The 21106-nt window shown below is 42.4% G+C and overlaps 1 protein-coding gene across 1 annotated transcript in view; it reads left to right on the plus strand.

Annotated features, from left to right (window-relative positions):
• The window catches only part of cfap46 (cilia and flagella associated protein 46), a gene marked incomplete at both ends in the record, with an annotated part of 92295 nt that extends 75096 nt beyond the window's left edge, over positions 1 to 17199 (plus strand). The window contains 11 exons of the mRNA XM_080037262.1: positions 7893 to 7972; positions 8352 to 8412; positions 8524 to 8556; positions 9003 to 9105; positions 9256 to 9368; positions 12605 to 12686; positions 13442 to 14052; positions 15244 to 15427; positions 16343 to 16479; positions 16739 to 16837; positions 17087 to 17199. Coding sequence (XP_079893388.1) covers positions 7893 to 7972; positions 8352 to 8412; positions 8524 to 8556; positions 9003 to 9105; positions 9256 to 9368; positions 12605 to 12686; positions 13442 to 14052; positions 15244 to 15427; positions 16343 to 16479; positions 16739 to 16837; positions 17087 to 17199 — 1616 coding nt within the window. The remainder of the gene's footprint in view (positions 1 to 7892; positions 7973 to 8351; positions 8413 to 8523; positions 8557 to 9002; positions 9106 to 9255; positions 9369 to 12604; positions 12687 to 13441; positions 14053 to 15243; positions 15428 to 16342; positions 16480 to 16738; positions 16838 to 17086) is intronic.
• Positions 17200 to 21106: the final 3907 nt, after the last annotated feature.

The following is a 21106-nucleotide window of genomic DNA, read 5'->3' on the forward strand; positions in this document are numbered from 1 at the left end:
TGTAGCAAGTCCCGCAGTTAAAAAATTTGATAGTTTTTAAATCCATATCCAAATCTGCAGGATAAGAAGTAGTTGGCTTAAAAAAATGTGATAAGTTCAGGTCGGCTCAGTAAACTGATTATTAGGCACAGGTCAATAAAATGACATCATGATGTGTTCAAATGTAACATCAAGAAAAAAAGAAATTTGATTTTTTCCGGAGAAGCTTGAATAATACAGTTTGGGTGAAAAACTTGTTTTCCCAGCAATACAAAATAATCAGTAGGCCTAAATATGGAATGATTGGATATGGTCCTATCCTTAGCTCTGCTCAGCTTATAAGCAATTAAAGCAATAATACCAGTTCTCTTTTAACAAGATAATAGAAAAGTAGGCTATCGATAAAGATTTGGATTGCAGAGTCTTTATAATGGTATCAATATGAATAGAAATTAATGATCCCCCTCCCTACTTACAGTGTAACTGGGCAATAGCTTTAACATGGTGGACTTTAAAGCGGCAACGAGTAACTTATAAATATCTTTTAAACAGCCTCATGTTTCCTCTCATAATCATAAATTACCTTTAACAGCAAACGAGACCATCAGTGCAAAGAAAGACGTTTTTATATAGTTTTTATTACTGCATTTGATCTGGTCGTACACCCAGTCTGATTTTCGGTTCGCTCGTGCAGGCTCTATGGTCACATATCCGTATTGGTCAATGGTCACAGATTTCAGTGTGGCGCAGTTACGCGATTTGAGAAGCCTATCCCTCCAGGTGAGGGAAGGGGAGCGGGAGCCTTGTTTGAGACAGTTGTTTGTCGTCATAATGACTGATAACGGGGCTGAACCATAAAAGAAAAAAAAGAAAATGCAATGAAGAAAAGCGAAAAGGGAGAGTGATAGTCGGGCGGGAGGGCGTTGCCAAGCAACGTATACACAATTTCACGCAGCGAACGTAGACTGCAGTGTTTACTCCTAAATGAATGAGCGGTAGCCTACTAAAACAAAGTTTACTTTGCCTCATCAGCATCATCAGATGACCATTATTCATCTGAAATAGTCATTATTTACAACATAAACACATTACCTCATCGTGATCCATTCTAACTAACTGCCATCTCTCGTTCATTCGCTTTGTGTGGGGACACGGACTCGTTCAGCTCCGTGAGAGGTGACAATGCATCAACTCATTGCAATCAGGTGTGTTTAGCACTTACTGGCATTAGTTGATGCTGTGTCACCCATAGACTCACAGAGCCGAAAAGAGTCCGGTGCCCTCACACTTTGCTTTCAACACACGGACACGCACCATATTGCTTCCTGATTATTTGAATCTGAACGCCCTGCACGAGCTAGAAAACAGCTTCACGACAGCTGGCGTCGTAATAATACTACCGCTTTTGTTCAAAGGTGTCGCCAACGTGCCGACTTACTCGTAGTGGCTTTAATCATTGTATGGCCCACGATCACTTTTTGGCACAATGTGACTTTTTTAAATAAGTAAACTGAACATTTGTGTGGAAGCTAACATTCAGCTTGACTCTGAGCTAGACTGAGTTTTCTGAGCCCCCCAAAACCAGGCCAGGTGCATGGCAAAAAGAAGCCCTTTCACGATGCTGCAGCAAGACCAAGCGCTTGGTGTAGTGTGTGATGTCATGATATCTAGGCTTATATGAATTGTTGTTGGTTGTTTGTGTTCAGGATGAGACAAGTAAGCAGTTTTTGCATTTAAGAGATACGGTTAGCTAAAATGTATAATTTAATTAGCCTTGGGAAAGTGAGCACGACATTCGGGCAAGTAAAACATTACCTGTACTTGCCCTATGGGCAAGTGCTTTGGAAACCTTAGTGTCAACCCCTGTAACTTGGCCTGTTAAGATGTTTTTGATTGAAATAGCTTTTGATTTCAATGAATATGACCTCCTAATGCTGCAAATTCAACAAATGACCATTTCTAGTTCTTTACAACCTATAAAATGTTTTGAAACTCTGTTGTGCATAATAATTTGGAACGGTGCATTTTGAGTTTTTTATTGTTGAAAGAAATACTGTTATCATTGGGAGGTTTGTTCTATAAAATTGTAATCAAGGGTTGATGACTTGAAAATTATACTGACTGTCATTTGCATCGACATTAGGAAAATCTGAGAAAAATATAATTTGCATAATAATTTGGAACGCACTGTATAAATGTTAAATCGCTCTTTTCATATAGTGATCCCTTACATAATGTGCGCGTTTCATAAAGCCGGTCTCTCAGTCAGCTGCTCTTCATGTAATCGGCAAATAAACTTATTGGAGTATCCCGAAATGTTTATCCAATCACAAGAGAGAACGCTACAAACCGACACCCGTCTCACTCATGGTATCACTGCTGGTGCACGCCAGAGCAACATATGGGTGAATGTTTATGCGCCTACAATGTCTGTTTTGATGGTTTTTATCATGTTTTATCACACTTATGGATCTGAGATGATGCTAGATAACTTGCTGCTTGAAGACCGCAGTGCATTAATGTGGTGACGTAGGGACGAGTGAGGGGACTGCTAACTGCAGTAACTGACAGGAAGTTAGCTAAAAGAACCATTCCGCTTACAGCACCTTTAAACTAAAGTAATCAGTGTAAGTACTGTGTGAGTGGATGTGTGCCCAGTGGTGTAGTCTACGTGATACGCAGGTATACGCAGTATACCCACTAAAAAAGCTCCAGCATTTCCGTATGCCCACTAAGAAATGCGAAATGACACGTAACAAATTCGATAGTGACAGAACTCAACTGTCATACTTTCATTCAGAAATTCAACCTGTGCGCTGTGTCCCTGTGGAAGTCGCAACGGATTTATAATAGATAAGCGGGACCAGGCATTACCCCACGGCCCGTTTCATTGCGAACGGTTGGGTAAAAGAAAGGGCGATGTCCAACCCGAAAATACTGGCAGCGCAACGCAACATTCAGCTCAGTAGTCCCCTCGGGAGACGCACACGGTGCTGTCGGAGCACACCAAAAGCGTGCAGGGACTTATTTTCTCCCAATGAGGAAAAAGTTATATTCTCAGTTTGGATAACCGGTCTGAAATTCATATTAACTTTTTGCGAGCACTTCAAGATCGGATCATCAGTGCAGTTTTCATAGGCTTAGGTGGCGATTGATTCACCCCGTCAACTCATGCCTCGATCATGAAAACAAGAAAATCGTAATAAAACGATTATTGTCTCGCACGCCGTGTCTTGTGTGGTAAATGCAGCGAACCCTTCTGTGTTCGCTCCGCTCTGCTGCCCCACCCCCGCCCAAACACTTTCGCTTTCAGTGATTGCAGTGCAATGGTTTATTCAGTATAAAGTTAAAGTACTCACCCAAGACTGATGTTAAATCGAAACACAAAAGCCTTGCGCGAGCGAAATAGCAAGTTGCCAGTTTAAACTCCGTGACGGTGGGTAACGGTGTCATTCACAGTGACACCTCGCCAGTTTGAGCCGCCACACAGAAAAGCCCTGTGGCTGTATTGTTATGATAGCTTGAGGTTGGACCCAAAAGCAGGACAGGGGCCTATTTCAGGTAGCTGGTTTTACATACTCTGGGTTTAATCCTGCGCTCTGAGTTGGTCAACTCAGAGCGCAGGGTTGACGAGCAACTCTGGGTTTTCGGTTTCAGAACAGTGGATCAGCGTTGGGTTAATCAACTCTGAGCGTGTTCACTCTGGGTGGAGCGTGTGCATAAAAGCCATCGTCAATGGATCGCTGATAACATGATTCACCATGGAAACAGAAGAAACAAATGCTTGATCCTCCCACTTCTCCACTTCTCAAAAAAGAAAAAAAAAGAAAACTTCTCCGCTCCTCCCACTAGAGTAAGAAATATTAACGAATGAGCTTATGGAGAAGAATGAACGGGGATATTGTCTCATAACTCTGATCTAATCACTTCGGCAATTCAGAAAAAAACGGTGCAAAAGTTTTTAGTCAAGAGCATCATTGCTTCCGTATGAGAAGCAAGTCTATTTTAAGAATTGAGTTACGCATATCAGCAGCAACAAAATTATTAACTGCCGCTGCAAAGCATTGCTGACAGTGTTTTATATTCGCTGTAGCCTATTATGTAGGCAAGCTATAATAGGCCTAGGCCTACTGTGCAGTAAACAGACTTTCGCTTCTTTTAAATGGGGAGTGAAAGATATTAACGTTTGACACATAAGGTGACAGTTTCCATTGTAGAGCCTGATTGTTTTATTACCAGATCCCTTGTCCTCTAGTGATCACAGTTTAAATTATTATAGTATTTCTATATTCATATTGGGCTATTTAACGAGGCTTGTCTGTGACTTTGGGATGACACAAGTGAACAGTAACGATCACGTGCAGCCGCAGAATTACATTTCAACCTGACATAAATAGCCTATGTTCAGTGGCACAGATGTTAAAAAACTACTGATAATGATAAAAATAAATAACGAGATACATACAATACAATAGGTTTATTAATCTGAATGTAAAGCATGTTCACGATGTGTAAGGTGGCCGCATATGAATGGCACAAGGGCTGAGAACAAGGCTACTGATCAGATAAATGATCGATCAAACGTAAAATCATCAGGAAATGATAAAAACATCCCGATGGAGATTTCTATCGAGTGATTTTGCTTTAAACTGTACAGGGTTGCGTTGTGACAGTGACTCTTTCTTCAGTCGGAGCTGCAGCGTAAAGTGAAAACAAACTCAGGGTAGGTCTAACCACCTATCCAGCAGGTTAGACCATGGGTTAGACCCACGCGTATGTTGCCGCAGTAACTGACTCTCGGTTGCGCTGAACCTGCTTCTTGAAACGGAAAACCGAGAGTTTCCACTAACTCAGAGCGAACAAACTCTGGGTTGCCTCAAAACCAGCTACCTGAAATAGGCCCCAGATACCAGGTAGTCAGTTTAGAACAATGTTTATTAGGCAGGCAGGCAGGACACTGGACGGCTGAATGGCGTGGCGATCAGAGGCAAGTGGATATCCGGAAACCCGCAGGCAGGCGAGCAGGAAAAGTGAACAGCGGAGGCAACTGGCACAGAAGGAAAACAAGGAGCAGAGTTAGAACTCACTCCAACTGGAGACATGAAGAAAACAATAACAAACGATATTCCTGATCTCAGGTAAGTTACCGCTCTGGGGCCGGTTTCCCGATAACGTCATCTCTTAGCGCGCTACGAAGACTCCTACGTTATGACTTACCAAAGTTGTTTACCTCTGTAGTCGTGGTTCCCGAACGGTCTCTTAGGAGTCTTCTTAAGAAACAGTCCCTACGTGGCTCGTACACGGCGCTGTCCAGTGCTGAAATCGATGGCTCAGAGTTCGATTTTCCATTTCCTGCTTATTTCATGCGAAGCTGCATGACAAGTCTTTGCGAATAAAAGATTACTAGAAATCCTTCTAAGCCGAAACATTTATTTAACACCTCTTGCTTTATAATCTAAGTATCTTTAAGAACAATAATCACGTTTCGTGGTGGGTCAGTAAGGAAACTGAAAGTAGAATATCGCCAATGGCCTATATCAATAAAAACAGACGGCCCAAACAGCGTCCAAATGAGCTAAAATCCTAAATACAATAAACAGTAACATGGCACACTTATTTTAAGGTAAGCTTTAATTGATTATTCATTTATTTTTTCACACGTTTACATGTTTTGAGGCGGAGAATCCGACGCACACTGCGGAGCTGTCAGCTGAGCCGGCTCAGCTGACAGCTCCGCAGTGTGTGGAACACAATGCGATGGTTCTAGTGTTAACTTTGGTCGAACGTATTACCATAGCCTATAGGCCTACTGATTTAAAAAAGGTAGCCTAGGCTATAGAAAAATATAGAAACAGCGGAGGAGATTAAGATTGTTTCCAGCAATTATTTTCTTCATGAATGACTTGTGGCAGTTCCATGCGCAACAGGGATGTCACTCGTGTCCGTTTTATGCATGGTGCTTACGGAAGGAAATGTGGGGGTATGTAGTAGCCAAGCCTATCTCTGGCGATGCCACAGCGATCGCAGGGACTTCACTTGTCATTAAACTTATAAATCTGACTGTATTTCATATCAAAGGGACACAGCGATGACTGTATTAAATATCAAACTGATAAAAACGATCCGACTGTAGGCTGTAGTGTATCACTTATAAAGTAGCCTATTTTCATATTGACGGACATCGCATCCAATCAGTTAATGCTGATTGTCAGTTAGATGACTATGTAGGCTACTTATAGTTTGAACACTTTGTGAATCAGAGTGAATGGTATTCTGCTAACATATAGCTTACTTTAAATGTGATATGTACGCTATATACAGTTATCGTTTTTAACAGTTTGTTATTTAATACAGTCATCGCTGTGTCCGTTTGATATGAAATACAGTCAGATTTATTAGTTAAATGACACAAATGAGAGCTGAAACATCCCTACGGTAGAGCTAAGAAGGCTCTGCGGGCGCTCCAGACCAACCTTACCAACGTAGGACGTACGAAAGAGATTCGTAGCAAAGAACGTTTCGGGAAACAGGCGAAATGTTAAGTAGGAACTCTACGTAGGGGTTACGAATGACGTAGCGTTAAGAAGGCTCTACGAAGGCTTTGGGAAACCGGCCCCTGGTACGTAGTAGACTCTGGCGCTGAATGACTGGAGTCCACAGGTTTAAATAGGGAGCCCTGATTAGCCCAACGATCCACACCTGGAACAGCCTGCCCTGGAGTGCCACCACGCCCACATGCCAACAGGGAAGCCGACACATGAAACAACAAAACAAAGGAGAGACAGACGAGGGAAAACACACATAGGAGAAAGAGAGACTGCCGAGCCGTGAGTCATGACATGTATGGCTAAAATTAACCGGGGATATCCTGCCCGTTAACGTTGTTGATGTGGAAGGCTTCAGCGATCGGATTGCATTTCTTGAGCCTGGATACACAGACATTTGTATCGCCAAAATATAGAGAAAATATACAGTGAGCCGCCTCCCTCCGTTAGTTTCAGTCTACAGCCGAACAAATTACAACACCATGGACATCGTTTAAATAAAGCCTCTTGTTTTTATGATCATTAAGGCTTTGATGCAAATTCTGAAGTCCGAATATTACGTTGGCAGCTGCTGTGTAGTTTTTTTCAGCAACTCGACCTGCACTGTAAAAAAAAGGCTTTAAATTGATATTTTTGTAGATTCATACCTCCTCAACGTTGTTCACTATTACATCTCTAGTAAAATATTAATTTTACTCTTAGATTGGAAGGTTTCACTGTTTATTTAGGGTGACTTTTTAGTTGTAGGCTATGTTTGAGGAGCACATTTGGGAGTTTAATTTATGCAATGTTGAAAGAATTTACAGAATTTTCATTTTGGGGCATCCCTGCTGTGAATAATCGTCTTTAATAATCGTGATTACAATATCAATCAAAATAATCGTGATTATCATTTTTGCCACAATTGAGCAGCCCTACTACTTAGTTTATTTGTCGATTACATGCAAATCAGCTGACTGAGACATCGGCTTTATGAAACGCGCACATTATGTAAGTGATCACTGTTTGAATAAAGAGCGATTTTACACTTATATTAACATAAATAAACCGCTTACTTCACCTTTAAGTGTGTCAGCATTAGTGTGTAGACTAAACTTGTTTATTTATTTGTTTGTTTGAGGAGAAACAGGGGTTTAATAATCAAATTATTCTGGTTATTGCTTAATGAAAAGTGTGTCTTTCATTTGCAGAGGATAATCGATGTTGCAGTCATGAGAAAACTTTTAGAACAGTTCTTCAGTCACCATTAAATGTCATTGACTTTGCAAGATACGGACATATTTATTTTTTCCCTTTCCCAGTCCAAATGTTGTGTAATCTACACCGCAGACAAGTGTATGTATTAATTATGCTCCCTGTTTGTGGCAGTTGAAAGTGACAACAAAAAAGAGACCAAAGGGGGCAAGGGAACTAAGGGGAAGGGAGATCAAAGCCAAGCCATCAAAGTGGTAAGTTCAGTAAATTAGTCTGGCCCTGCCAGATACAGACAGCAATATTACTTTTACCTCCTGTCAGCACCAGCAGTCATTTAAGTTCATCTCGCCTCCCTTTTAAGTCAGTTTTTTTTTCAATCAATTACATAATGTGTTTTCATAAGATGCTATTTTGTTGCTTCTAAGCATTTATCTTCTATCATGCACCACTTCCATTTTTTTCCCTTTTTGCATCTGATTCTTTTGCTCTGTCTCCTCTGTGTAATTCTGTCTCGTAGCTGGTATTTGCAGATGTGTGTGTGCTAGAGACAATATTTGCATGCATGTGAATGTACGCTTTATGTTTGTAAATGTCCTTAGTTGAAGCTTTGCTGACGTGTATTTATTTACCCAGGTACCTGTGAATCATGTGCTGCCTTCTAACACCTTCCCATTGGACACACGTAACTTCAAATGTATCTTTTTTTGTAAAATATTAAAGTATTGTTATACCTGCTGTTTTATCTGTGTTCCTGGAATATCGATGTACTCTTTTTCAAATATCATATTTCTTAATGACCCGACAGATATTGTTGACCCGCATAATGAAGGCAACTTTGGTAAGTAGAGAACATATTGCATACCTTTTATATTACATATTTACATCATTATTAAACTAGTATATTGAAGTTATCTCTGGGTGAATGTATACTGCAGTATGGAAAAAAATATATGTGCTTCTTGTTAAAGATTAATTACTGCATCACATACTGTACCTCTAGCTGCTTTTATTGTTGTCTCTGTATGGGTGGTATGTTCTGGACTACTTGGGAGAGTCAGGAAAAACAAGTTCCACAGTGATTTTTTTTTATACTGTATTGCCAGAGATGGCTTCACATTTCCTAGCTCGTAGCCACTTAAAGCATCCTTCTCTCTTTTACATTGTGCTGTTATACAAAATCTCTTTGTGACCTTGTATGAGCCACATTTCAGCTCCCAGTTAGTGTCACAACTTTAATAAATGGATCTTCCCTCATATTTCTATGTTGTTGTGTACGTGGCACAGGAGGGACCAGTCTGAGCATGAGGATGGAGGAGATTTTGGAGAGCCACAGACAGCATTTTACCCATCTGTGGGAGGGTTTCACAGGCAACAAACAAACGCCCAGGTTAGAACCTTTTAAGTAGAGCAAAGCAATGCATTGCAGCATGTCTTCGTTTGGTCTTTGCGCTGATAATGCTGAGAACCAACTGTATCCGTTAGATTACAACACACCTGATCATTTCTACAATGCAACTCTTCTCCAATATGTTTTTAGTCTGTCTGAGATGGAGCAGCTGCTGTGCAGGGGCAGTGCCTTCATTTACCTGGGGATGGAGCGCTTCATGGCAAACATTCCACCTGCCAAACTCACAGCCCTCAATATCTCTGGTACGGTATACCCATCCAATACATTTTCTTTCCTTAGTGATATGATATGATGTACATCTGTTGCATGCCATGATATATATATGGTTTGTGCAACATAACAGCAACACAGACATCCATACTGAATGTTTTTCACCTCTTGGAAATTTCACTGAACAAACTGCTGTCCTAGTAATGTACCAGATTGTATGAAATCACACAGCGTCCTGAGCTTTCCAAAGCATTTAAAATGGCAAATTAGGAAAAATAAATTGCTGGCAAATTAATGTAATGAATGTATGATTGAAATTTGGAGCAGTTCTATTTGTGGATTATTTAAGCAATGAATGGAGCAGTAGGCTTAAGCTCTTTAAAAACATCAATCTTTCTTTCCAAGGGACGGGAGTATACACTCACCCGCCACTTTATTAGGTACACCGGTTCAATTTCTTGTTAACACATATAACTAATCAGCCAATTACCTGGCAGCAACGCATTTGCAATGCATTTAGGCATGTAGACCTGGACAAGACAACTTGTTGAAGTTCAAACCGAGCAACAGCATGGGGAAGAAAGGGGGTTTAAGTGACTTTAAACGTGGCATGGTTGATGGTGCCAGACGGGCTGATCTGAGTATTTCAGAAACTGCTGATCTACTAAGATTTTTCACACACAAGTTACAACCATCTCTAGGGTTTACAGAGAATGGTCCGAAAAAGAAAACATATCCAGTGAGTGCCGGTTGTGTGGACGAAAATGCCTTGTTGATGTCAGAGTTCAGAGTACAATGGGCAGGCTGGTTCAAGATGATAGAAAGGCAACAGTCACTCAAATAACCACACGTTCCAACCAAGGTATGCAGAATACCATCTCTGAACACACAACACGTTCAACCTTGAAGCAGATGGGCTACAGCAACAGAAGACCACACCGGTAGCCGCTCCTGTCAGCTAAGAACAGGAAACTGAGGCTACAATTCACACAGGCTCACCAAAATTTGACAATGGATGCCTGGTCTGATGAGTCTTGATTTCAGTTGCGACGTTCAGATGGTAGGTCTAGATGGTATTGTCAGAATTTGGCGTAAACACCATAAAAGCATGGACCCATCCTGGCTTGTATCTACAGTTCAGGCTGGTGGTGGTGGTGTAAATGTGTGTACCACATTTTCTTGGCACACTTTGGGCCCCTTTGTACCAATTGAGCATTGTTTAAACGCCACAGCCTAACTGAGTATTGTTACTGACCATGTCCATCCCTTTATGACCACAGTGTTCCCATCTTCTGATGGCTACTTCCAGCAGGCTAATGCCCCATGTCACAAAGCTTAAATCATCTCAAACTGGTTTCTTGAACATGACAATAAGTTCACTGTACTCCAATGGCACAGTCACCAGATCTCAACCCAATAGAGCCCTTTGGGATGTGGTGGAACGAGGGATTTGCTTCATGGATGTGCAGCCGCCAGATCTGCAGCAACTGCGTGATCGATCATGTTAATATGGAAAAAAACCTTTGAGGAATGTTTACAACACATAAGATATAAGGCAGTCCTGAAGGCCAAAGGAGGTCCAATCTGGTACTAGGAAGGTGAACCGATCTGTGCTATAGCATTTCCACAACTTTGTTGAGAAATTATTTTATCAGGTGATCAATGACTTGAGAAATTTAAAACTTAAAGTATATATTTTTTCTTTCCCAGAGTAGTTGTAAATAACTTGAAATGTATTTACAGTCGAGGGACAAGGAGACTCCAAACCCTTCTCCCTCTTCTAAAATATTAGCTCTGGCCTTTTTTACACCCTTAGTACTCTTTAGATCAATAATAATCTGCCCCCAATCCCCTTTCAGCTCTTCACACCTTCCAAGATTGTTCACAAAACAAGTAGGGCATCATGTTTCCGGCAAGTTTCCCTTCTTTCACAGACAAATGTGGTCTGATGATAAGGGGACTTTATCCAGTGTGACTGACAGAGTGTCAGGTTGGCCTTAGGCATTGCCCCGGGCCTGACATATGCGCCGCCTGCTAGCTTGGCGCATATGTGCTGCTAACTATAGTATGACTGACACCAAGGTCTGGAATCCAGCTGTTACTTCAGAACACACTGCACCATCTTCTATTTAATTGTTCATTAGGTTATGATTAGGCAATGCAGCCCCATCTGCAATCGTATGTCGTCTGGGAATGGTGTTACTTTAGCACTGCACCTTGTGGATATAGAAGCATTACTTCAGTCTTTGAGGGCAACGCTCAATCAGTGTAACGCTGCGGTGACAATGACTGGATGAGACTGGCATCAGAGCGGAATGGCATTATGGCCCCAGGCAGCTGTATAGCAAAGGCAGCAGTGTCTTGCTTCAGACTCAGACTGATTGTCACTGTATCAGGGAGAATAGCTGCAAGGCATTGCCTGGCCTTTGATGCAATAGAAGATGGTAGACAACCTTGTTGACCCACACCTGGTACCAGACACTAGTTTACTCACACCTACACGTCTTGTCCAGGTGCGTGTACAGTAAAATCCTGCCTTGTGTATTAATAAAAATTAGATGGTGTTAAAGTCACAGGTTTTTCTCTGATGGAGAGTTCTGCTAAAAGCATCTTTTTGCTTCAATATTCAAATGTGTTTTTCAATTTAGATTGTCTTCTCCTTGTGTAAAGTACACTGCCTCCATCTAATTTGGTGAAGGCACATAACTAAAATCTCATGTTTTACATAAAGTTACATTCAGTGTATATTTTTTCTACAGAGAAAGTATAGCCTCTCTCTCTTATCGCCTGAAAAAAATTCCAGGATATTATGAAAAAGGAATAAATCTAGATTAGATTTAAAATCAAATCAGGCTTACTTATCAGAGAGACTAGAAGAGAGTTCTTATCCGCTGGATGATGAATCATTCCTGGTGTAAGGCACCAGCTGCAGAGGGGAGAGTGCTTTCCCAAGATGGCTGATCCCGAACAGAGAAACTAATTTAGAAGAGAGGATGAAGAGGAGAAAGCTTGGGAAAAGAGAGAGGGAGAGAAAGAGACATAGCTTAGCAGCTTGTGAGAGATGAACGAACAACATTTTTTGGAGTAATGCATGAATATAATCAGTTGCTCATGTTAACGTCGACAGGACATTTATGCACTGGTCAGACTATGGTACTCAGATCCCCCTAGGAAGGTAAATAGGTGCAAGCACCAGGACAGAGAATCAAAGGTTAGCCCAGATGTACTTATTCTTTCACCAAATAATGGTAACATTTGTTCTCCTCAGAGTGTCGCATGGCTCTGCTCTTTGACCTGGTTCAGAACAATGCCAGTGTTCTCCGCCAATCAAACAGTGACATGCACAAAAGGTAACAAAATGCAAAGGGAACAAAATTCAGCTTTTTAACTTGATGTGAATGTGTCTTTCATCCCACTGAAATCTGTCTGCCTAGTGTTTTACTGGATTTACTTGTGGTAGTGATGATTGATGTTTTTGTATTGTGTCAGCTATTGGCCGCGTTTCCCAGATGCGATCGTTCTTTGGGGCCAAAGAAGGGTCGAAAGAAGGGTTCGCCAAAGAAGGAGCGTTAAGATACGGGTGTTTCCCAGATGGCTTCTTAAGTCCCTTCTTTGGAGAGCCGTAAGATGAAGCGAAAGAAGCATCGAAAGAAGTACTTTGGTGGGAGCTGTCCACCGCGGTCGTGCTGAAACTGAATAAATCGATGCCAGGCAAATCGATCACCCACCTCTTTATCAGCGCATAAGTCACACACAGCGCCCCGTGGTCCCCCGCACAGGTTCAATTAGTTTAAGTATGTAGCGTTTGTGTGGGTGCGAGTGTGTGTGTGTGTGTGTGTGTGCCAACAGGTGTATCCAAGTAGTAATCAGGCCCATTAGCGCATATATACCCCCGTGGATATAGGCACACATATGTGAGAATGGAAAGAACCGGCGTCAAAAGAAGCAAGCGGGCACCGGCGTTTACCGCAGAGGAGATGGGCGTCTTGGTGGACGAGGTCTGGCAGCACCAGGATATCTTATTCGGGGGAACAAAGGGCAAAAAAAATATCACCGTCAAGAACCATGTTTGGAAGGCCATAGCCCAAAAGATGTCCCCCTCCAGCCCATGTGGTCTGCGTGACTGGGGCGCTATCCGAAAGAAGTGGCAGGAGTTCCAGAGCCAGACTAAGAGGAAGAGTGCCAAGGTGAGGAGCGAAGCCATGGGCACGGGTGGTGGAGCACCGGGTGGGACGACCCTCACTCCCGACGAGGAGAAAGTCCTCTCAATTATCGGGAAGACGGCCTCTGAAGGCATTAGTGGGGGCATCGATGTGCTGGGGGACGAGGGGCTCTCATTAAGTGAGGATGAAGAGGAGCCATCCGGGAGCAGAGCAGGGACGTGCACGCCACCAGGAGAGGACGACCCCCAACAACCATGGCCTGTCCCTGCGCGCCAACCAGCAGGGCCCGGTGTCCGTATGCGTGGAGGCTCACGATGGCGGCCCGCGATAACAACCTGCACCTGCAGTGAGACGCTGGTGCGCCTGGAGAGGGAGAAGCTGGAGGTGCTGCGGGGGATGGAGGGCCACCTCCAAAGACAAACTGCCCTGCAGGAAGAGGTGGTCCGGATGAAGCAGGAGAGGTTGGAGCTGCACCGGAGACAGCTGGCGCTTGCAGAGGCCCAGTTCAACCGTCCCTCCATCTCGGTGCCAATCATCTTTCCCCAGGATTCAGGTATGGGTATTTCAATGTTTTATCTGCATTACCCAATGTATCCCGTTCAATTTCACTAATCAATCTCCCTTCATTGCAGGTGATGCAGAGGCCCAGCAGTAAATGCAGCGCGGAGCCCCCCCCCCCCCCCCCCCCATCATATGGTTTCAATAAACTACTTTGGTTTCCTTTTCAACCATGTATTGTGTGGATCATTTTGCATTGAAATGAGGGTGTCAAATAGCAACAAAAAGTCCCAGGCAATTTGTAATTTATCTAAGCGTAGGTTCATGACATGTGCGTATTGTGCGCCCTTTCAGCACAGCATGTTTTGCGCTAATTTCCCACTTGTTACATGGTCACCTCAGAAATGTGGGCACTATACTCCCACATACTGTATGCAACAATATTTCCTTAACAATCCAGTGCCATACTTTCAGGTAAAGCACCCGGACACTGAAGCAATTAATCAGTGTGCAGGACGTTACATGTAGCCTACATCTGCTGGTTCTGTTTATTTATTTCAGCCTTCAGGCCTGACAGTGGTTGTGGGTTTATGGTTGTGGGTTTATGGTTGTGGGTTTATGGTTGTGGGTTTATGGTTGTGGGTTTATTAGTGATCAGTGCTTGGCGACTTGTGGTGAAGGGGTAGGGGCTGGGGTTGTTGGACCTCAGAAGAGGTGGATAAGTTCCTGTCTGGTCTGGGCTCCGGCCTGATGCAGTACTGCTCGCACATTGCGGGGGGCGGGGTTCGGGGCTTCGTCCTCTGAATGTTGCTCTTCAACAGGAGGCGGCTCATCTGCGCCAACGCGCACTGCAATGTTGTGCAGCATGGCGGTGACAACAATCACTTGGCAACACTTGATTGGTGACAAGCGCAGCCCCCCCGACGAACGATGAATGCACCTGAAGCGGGACTTCCAAATGCCAAACACCCGTTCGATCTTCGTCCTGGTGCTTGTGTGGGCCTCATTGAATCTCTCCTCCTGTGGTGTTGCTGGGTTGGTTACCGGCGTGACGAGGTAACTCCGGAGAGGGTAGCCACTGTCCCCTAGGATGATGCCCCGGCCAAACACTCCTCTGCCAGCCTTCTGCCCCACAGCTGAGTTGGCCCACATGAAACTGTCGTGAGTGCTGCCTGGCCACCTGGCGACGATGTCAGTGATGAGGCCATTGTGATCCACCACCACCTGCGTGTTTATGGCCGCGTAGTGCTTGCGACCAATCCAGCACGGATCCACCAGGGAGGGATTGTGGATTGGAATAAGGGTGCCATCTACCAGACCGATCACCCGGGGGATCCCAGCCACTGCGTGGAACCCTTGGTGGACCATGCGGACCTCGTCCCGTGTGGTGGCCATCTTGATATGGGTCCGGGCATGGCGCAGGAGAATTGGTGTCACAGCTGCCACACTCCGTGACACCGATGCCTTGCTGAGGCCGGTGCCGTCCCCCACCACCTCCAGGAAGCTCCCCACTGCGTAAAAACGCAGAGCAGCCAGGAGCTGCACCTCCGGGCTGAGGGCAAAATTGCAGCGGGTTGCTCTCTGGATGTGTGGAGACACCAGAGTTATTAGTCGTTGGATCTCCGCACGGGGCAGCCGGTACTTTGCCTGGACGGCCCGGTCTGACAGCACGTCCAGTGGGGAGAAGTTCTGACGCACGTAGGCGTTAATGTAAACCGTCTGGCTTCGCGCACGGCGACGCGGCTGGTTGGCAGCGAGAATTTGCTGTATTGCAGCCATGGTTTCTCACACGCGCGGACTTTGGCAACGCCTTTATATAGAGTAGCAGGTGGATCCGCTCTCAATGAGGTTCAGCTGAATTCAATTCAATCTGTTTCCTTGATATCTGTGAAATGCCACAGGGTTGTTGATGTTTTTTTATGTGTAGTACTATAAACTCTTGTGTGTGGAAAACGTAAACCTGTAATTCATTAAAAAAAAAAATTCTCTATTAGTTTATGTTTATTGCGCCAGGTCCGCATTGAGCATTGTTTTATTATTTCGAAAAGTGGAGGAAATAAATTTCCCTACGCGGCATGATCACTGACGATTTGGTCGCTAAGAAGGTTGAAAGAGTGGGTCAGCTCCGTCGTACAGTTCCATCTTAGTGAAAGTACTACTTTCGCTAAGAAGGAATCTGGGAAACGCATTCTTCTTTCACAGCGTTCTTAAGTGCGCTCCAAAGAAGAACTCTGCCCAAAGAGGCTCTTTGGGATTCTGGGAAACGCGGCCATTGTTGGTTATAGTTAACAGAAACGGTGCTTTACTTCTCTGTCTCTTATAATAATTATTTCCCTCCTCTCCAGTGCAGGACAGTTGGCCCTGGAGAAACCCCTGGAGACTGCTCTGCTGTTGAGTTTGGGTGGTGTTGGCTGTATTGCCCTCAACCAATGGCACAACAACCTTCAACAGAACACACACAATATGGTCAATGTTCTAGACAGTACGTTTGTATTTATGTTTAAAGCATCAGTGCCTCTTCTACATTTTACACAACTAATTTAAATTACTAGTAACTAAGTCTCTTTAAGAATGTAATTTATTCATTGGGTATTAACAGTTACAATTGTGTGTGTGTGTGTGTGTGTGTGTGTGTGTGTGTGTGTGTGTGTGTGTGTGTGTGTGTGTGTGTGTGTGTGTGTGTGTGTGTGTGTGTGTGTGTGTGTGTGTGTGTGTGTGTGTGTGTGTGTGCTTTGTTGAAGATCTACTGAGGGTCAGACAGACATGTGGCCAGACCATCCATTCCCTGAGGAAATTGGACAGTTTACAGCCACCACATCACAAGGTTACAGGATCATATGGTACAGTATTTATCCTGCAGATACCTTGTTAAGCTTCTATTAACTGTAAATACATTTCAGTTCTGTTTTATCTTTTTTATGGGTTCATCACTGGTACCCACACATTTCCTTCTCCATATCTTGAGTTTAGGTTTGTTTTGCAAAGAAAATAAACTTCAAACAGAATCATTCGAATTATGAATCCAGCTAAGCTGGATTTCAATATAACCCTCAGATATAATTATTGCATTCTGTGGCTTTCCTCCGCAGATCAAGTGCTCCTCACTGGATCAGAGGAAGAAGATGTTCTCCGCAAAACAACTCTCACACCCTCGGGCTTCTGCTGCATTCTCTATGGACTCCCTAACTTAATTGTCCCATAATATGTTCTATATCCTCAATATTTCTCTCTTGCATTATATTTTACAGTTCAAGATGATAACAGGCATACACAGGCTTTGAGAATATTACTAAGTGCAAAATTATCTAAAGCTACTGTAATATGAGGGGGTTAAATATTTCATAAAGGTGATCCTTGATTATTATCCTTCATTTTCAACAATGCTGAAATTTTATGTAACATGCCTGACTCCATCAAATAAGATTTAAGCACTAAATGCACTCGGAGAGGGAAGCTTACTGAGATTCAACCTGTACATGTCTTGTAATAATAAAATAACAATGTTGCATCACAGTGTTGTGCTGTTCATTTAAACTTGTGAGATCTCTGCCTCAGATAGCTCTCAATATAGTGAGTGTTTACAGTGAACTGTCCGTATCAGTCTCCATGAATTCCAATATTCCATTGATGTGCATGAGTATCTGACTTCAGCAAATTAAATGTGGGAAATTATTTCAGGCCAAATAAACAGGGACAACTTGGCTTCAAAACCCTATGGGCAGCAAACAGATGTCTCTCTCAGTTGCAATTGCGCTCCCAAAGTTCAACTTAATGTACATTTAGGTCTCAAATTGAGTTGTCCATGTGTAAATACTGTATAGATATTTACAGTAAGTGTGCTTTCTTTTGGTTTTTCATTTACTTCAAGGAATGTGGCATATCGATTGACATAATTTTTATGAAATATGAACTGATCAGTATTTAAGACAGTGGCACTTACTTCTATGATACTATTTGCCTTAAGGCATTAATTGAGTATATCTATTTTTTACACATTCTTCCTGACTTTATTATGCTCATCATTCTATTTGCTTTGACAAAAGAGAAGAGGAACTTGTATGGAATGTTCTTGTTCAGCCTGTGGCCTGACCTTTGTATGCACTCTGTGTTTGTGCGTGTGTGTGTGTGCGTGTGTGTGTGTAGGACGGTCAGAGGTCAGAGAGAGCTCTTCACTGTGCAGCAAACCTATTGCAGGCTGGAGGAGAAAAAAGGTAGAGCCTCACAAGATTACTCCCGGACGGATACTACTTCTTCAGGATTAACCCAGTCCACGGTAAGCATCATCACTGCTATGTTTCTGAATAGAGCCTTGCTTGAGTAAATATTAGCATAGCATCAGAAGATGGAGGCTATGAACCACAGGTGCAGCAGCAGTAATCCAGATTTTATTAAAGAGCAAGAGGTTTGATGATGGCTCCTGATATGAATGTGAAAGAGAAATGTAGTGGTAGATTGGCATTTACTGAATCAACAGTAGTTGATTGTGTAAACCAGGGGGTGCTTTGTATGAACAGGTGCTGTAAGACTTCAACTGCCACGGCAAACTGTAGTGAGATTTCAAAGTTCAGCCAGAGAACAGATAATACTTAAATAATAGTCCTCACAATTAGGTTATTTTGGTCTAGTTTGTCTGTGATCATATGTTAACCTTAATAAACTGAAGTGATGTCCAGTTGGCAAATAAAGAAGACCAGGCCCTGTGACACACCCACTCTAAAGAAGCAACACTGTGCCACGAGAATGACCTTTAGCTAGTTTGGGTTGTGGATGGAGTATCACCTGGTCACAAACACTGTAAAACAACATATTGACATTGTCATTTTGGAAATGCATTTAAAGGCCTACTTCACCGGTTTGAATATGAAGGTGTATTGAATTCTGAGATCCTATGTAGTATAAATGTGCAAAAAAAAATTAAATCGGTTCATCCTAGCCTGAGAAAAGGCAGAAAGAGTGTTTTTTTTAACCCTATATTTCTCTTTCTCGTGACATCACAGAAAGAGAAATATAGGGTTAAAAAAAACTTACTTTTTAAATATTACTGTGATGTCTTTTACTGTGACATCACAGTAATATTTACAAAGTACGTTTTTTTTAACCCTATATTTCTCTTTCTGTGATGTCACGAGAAAGAGAAATATAGGGTTAAAAAAAACACTCTTTCTGCCTTTTCTCAGGCTAGGATGAACCGATTTAAAACATTTTTGCACATTTATACTACATAGGATCTCAGAATTCAATACACCTTCATATTCAAACCGGTGAAGTAGGCCTTTAAGATAAAGACATGTCGGAATATTGACAGAAACACTACTGCCTTTCTCTGTTTTGACCCTATATTAGAGTTAAAAAAATATTGTTACACTCTCTGTCTGTCTTTTTCTCTTTTCTTTATGTGAAGCCATAAATCTCATCTGCCTGTTGGAGCACTTATTAAGTAATACATAAATAAATAGACTATTCTTACTCAACACATGGTGTGATACATCAGAAATAAACGCGTTGATCCGTGTTCCATCCCATCGGACAAAAAAGCCGGGTCAACGTGAGTTTTTCCGTCTGCGGGAAAGCGGTATAAAAGGGTTATAAAATCCCATCACACACTATTTTAGGCCATATTTGTCTTTGCTGAAGATAAAGGAGATAACCCTTTTTCCACCTTTCCAAGAACTACTGCACCTGGGGCCATCTCTTGTGCAAGTCCAGAGCCTGACTCATAAACTGATCGATAATGGATGATGTTAATGTTAGACCTCATCATGAGGATGTGATTTGGTGTGAAAGGTCGAGGTATATTGGATAATTTAAGTGCTCTGTTGTCAGAGGTCTGCTATTCCTGTCCTGAGTAACGCACTGTCATTTAGCAGATTGATCAAAGATTGCTGTTGGAACACTTCTGATCATCCTTATTTGTCTTTCCAATCCAAGTCCTTCATTGCATTTATTAGCTTTCTTTTTGCGCATATAAAGTTGGTTCCTTGATCACATTCCAGCTGTCTTACACTTCTATGTACTGGCATGAATGCGTGCAATGCATTACCTGTAGTAAGACCATCGAGCATTTCCATATGTCTAGAAAATATACGGGCGAAAATAAAACAATACCGGCTCAATTCCTTTCTTGCTTCATTCACATAGAATAGACTTAAGCAATATGTGGCACAAAATGTAAATGGAGGTGTAATTTCAAATTATTTCTTTCTTCTAATTCAACAAATCAGCCATCTTGCGATTGTATGTATTCCCTCTACGTTCTGCATGTTGTGCACTTGCACATGTATTGGCAACTGTGCTGCTGCGACATATGACCCATATTCCATTGGATCACTATTAATTCACAGTTATTTCTCTTTATGGTAGTGCTTACACATGACTTGCCATTGGCACAGTGGTAGGATGCTTAACGTGTGTGTTAAAGATATTGTCAAACGTCCTCCAACCCTGAGTACATCGTAATCATCTACAAATAGTAGTAGTCTGAGAAGCTTTACTGCTTTGTCTTTGGTCTTGCATTTGCAATGCTTTATACCTTTTATTTATCTGCTGAATGCAGCCTTTTGGATCACTTTCACAGCTCCCGTCGTTTTGCTAAGCTATTCCATTAAATTAGCTTTCTTCTGGCTGTAGCTTCATAAATACCATACAGAGAAGGCTGGGGTTAAAATACTGTTGCAAGAAAAAACTATCCCAAGATGTTAAATTTATTTAACAAAGGAGTTAAAAGATAAGAAAGCACTCAAATAATGAATTGGTCATTCAACTTCAATTTCACCTTTCAGTCATGCTTTTTATGCTTCTGGAGTCTCATGATGGTAAAATAGAGCAGCGAATACATTGGTCCTCCAAGCAAGGCATTAGTGCCAGGAGGGCTCTTATATAAGGAGTGACTCTGACACCCTTCCTACACTCTGTTCTTAGGAAGAGGACTCGTATAGGAGCCCTGCCAGTACATGATCAGTTGATACAATAAAGTAAATAATCATTACAGTGACACATGGGAAATGTAACAAAATTGGAATAGTCCCTGGTTTATATGAACACAACATTGATTTTGTCAGTCACAATGAGCCAACAGCACTTTGAAACATTAAGGCAATGGGATTTGATGT

The sequence above is a fragment of the Ammodytes marinus genome (assembly GCF_949987685.1).
Source record: "Ammodytes marinus genome assembly, chromosome: 11".
Lineage (NCBI taxonomy): Eukaryota > Metazoa > Chordata > Actinopteri > Uranoscopiformes > Ammodytidae > Ammodytes > Ammodytes marinus.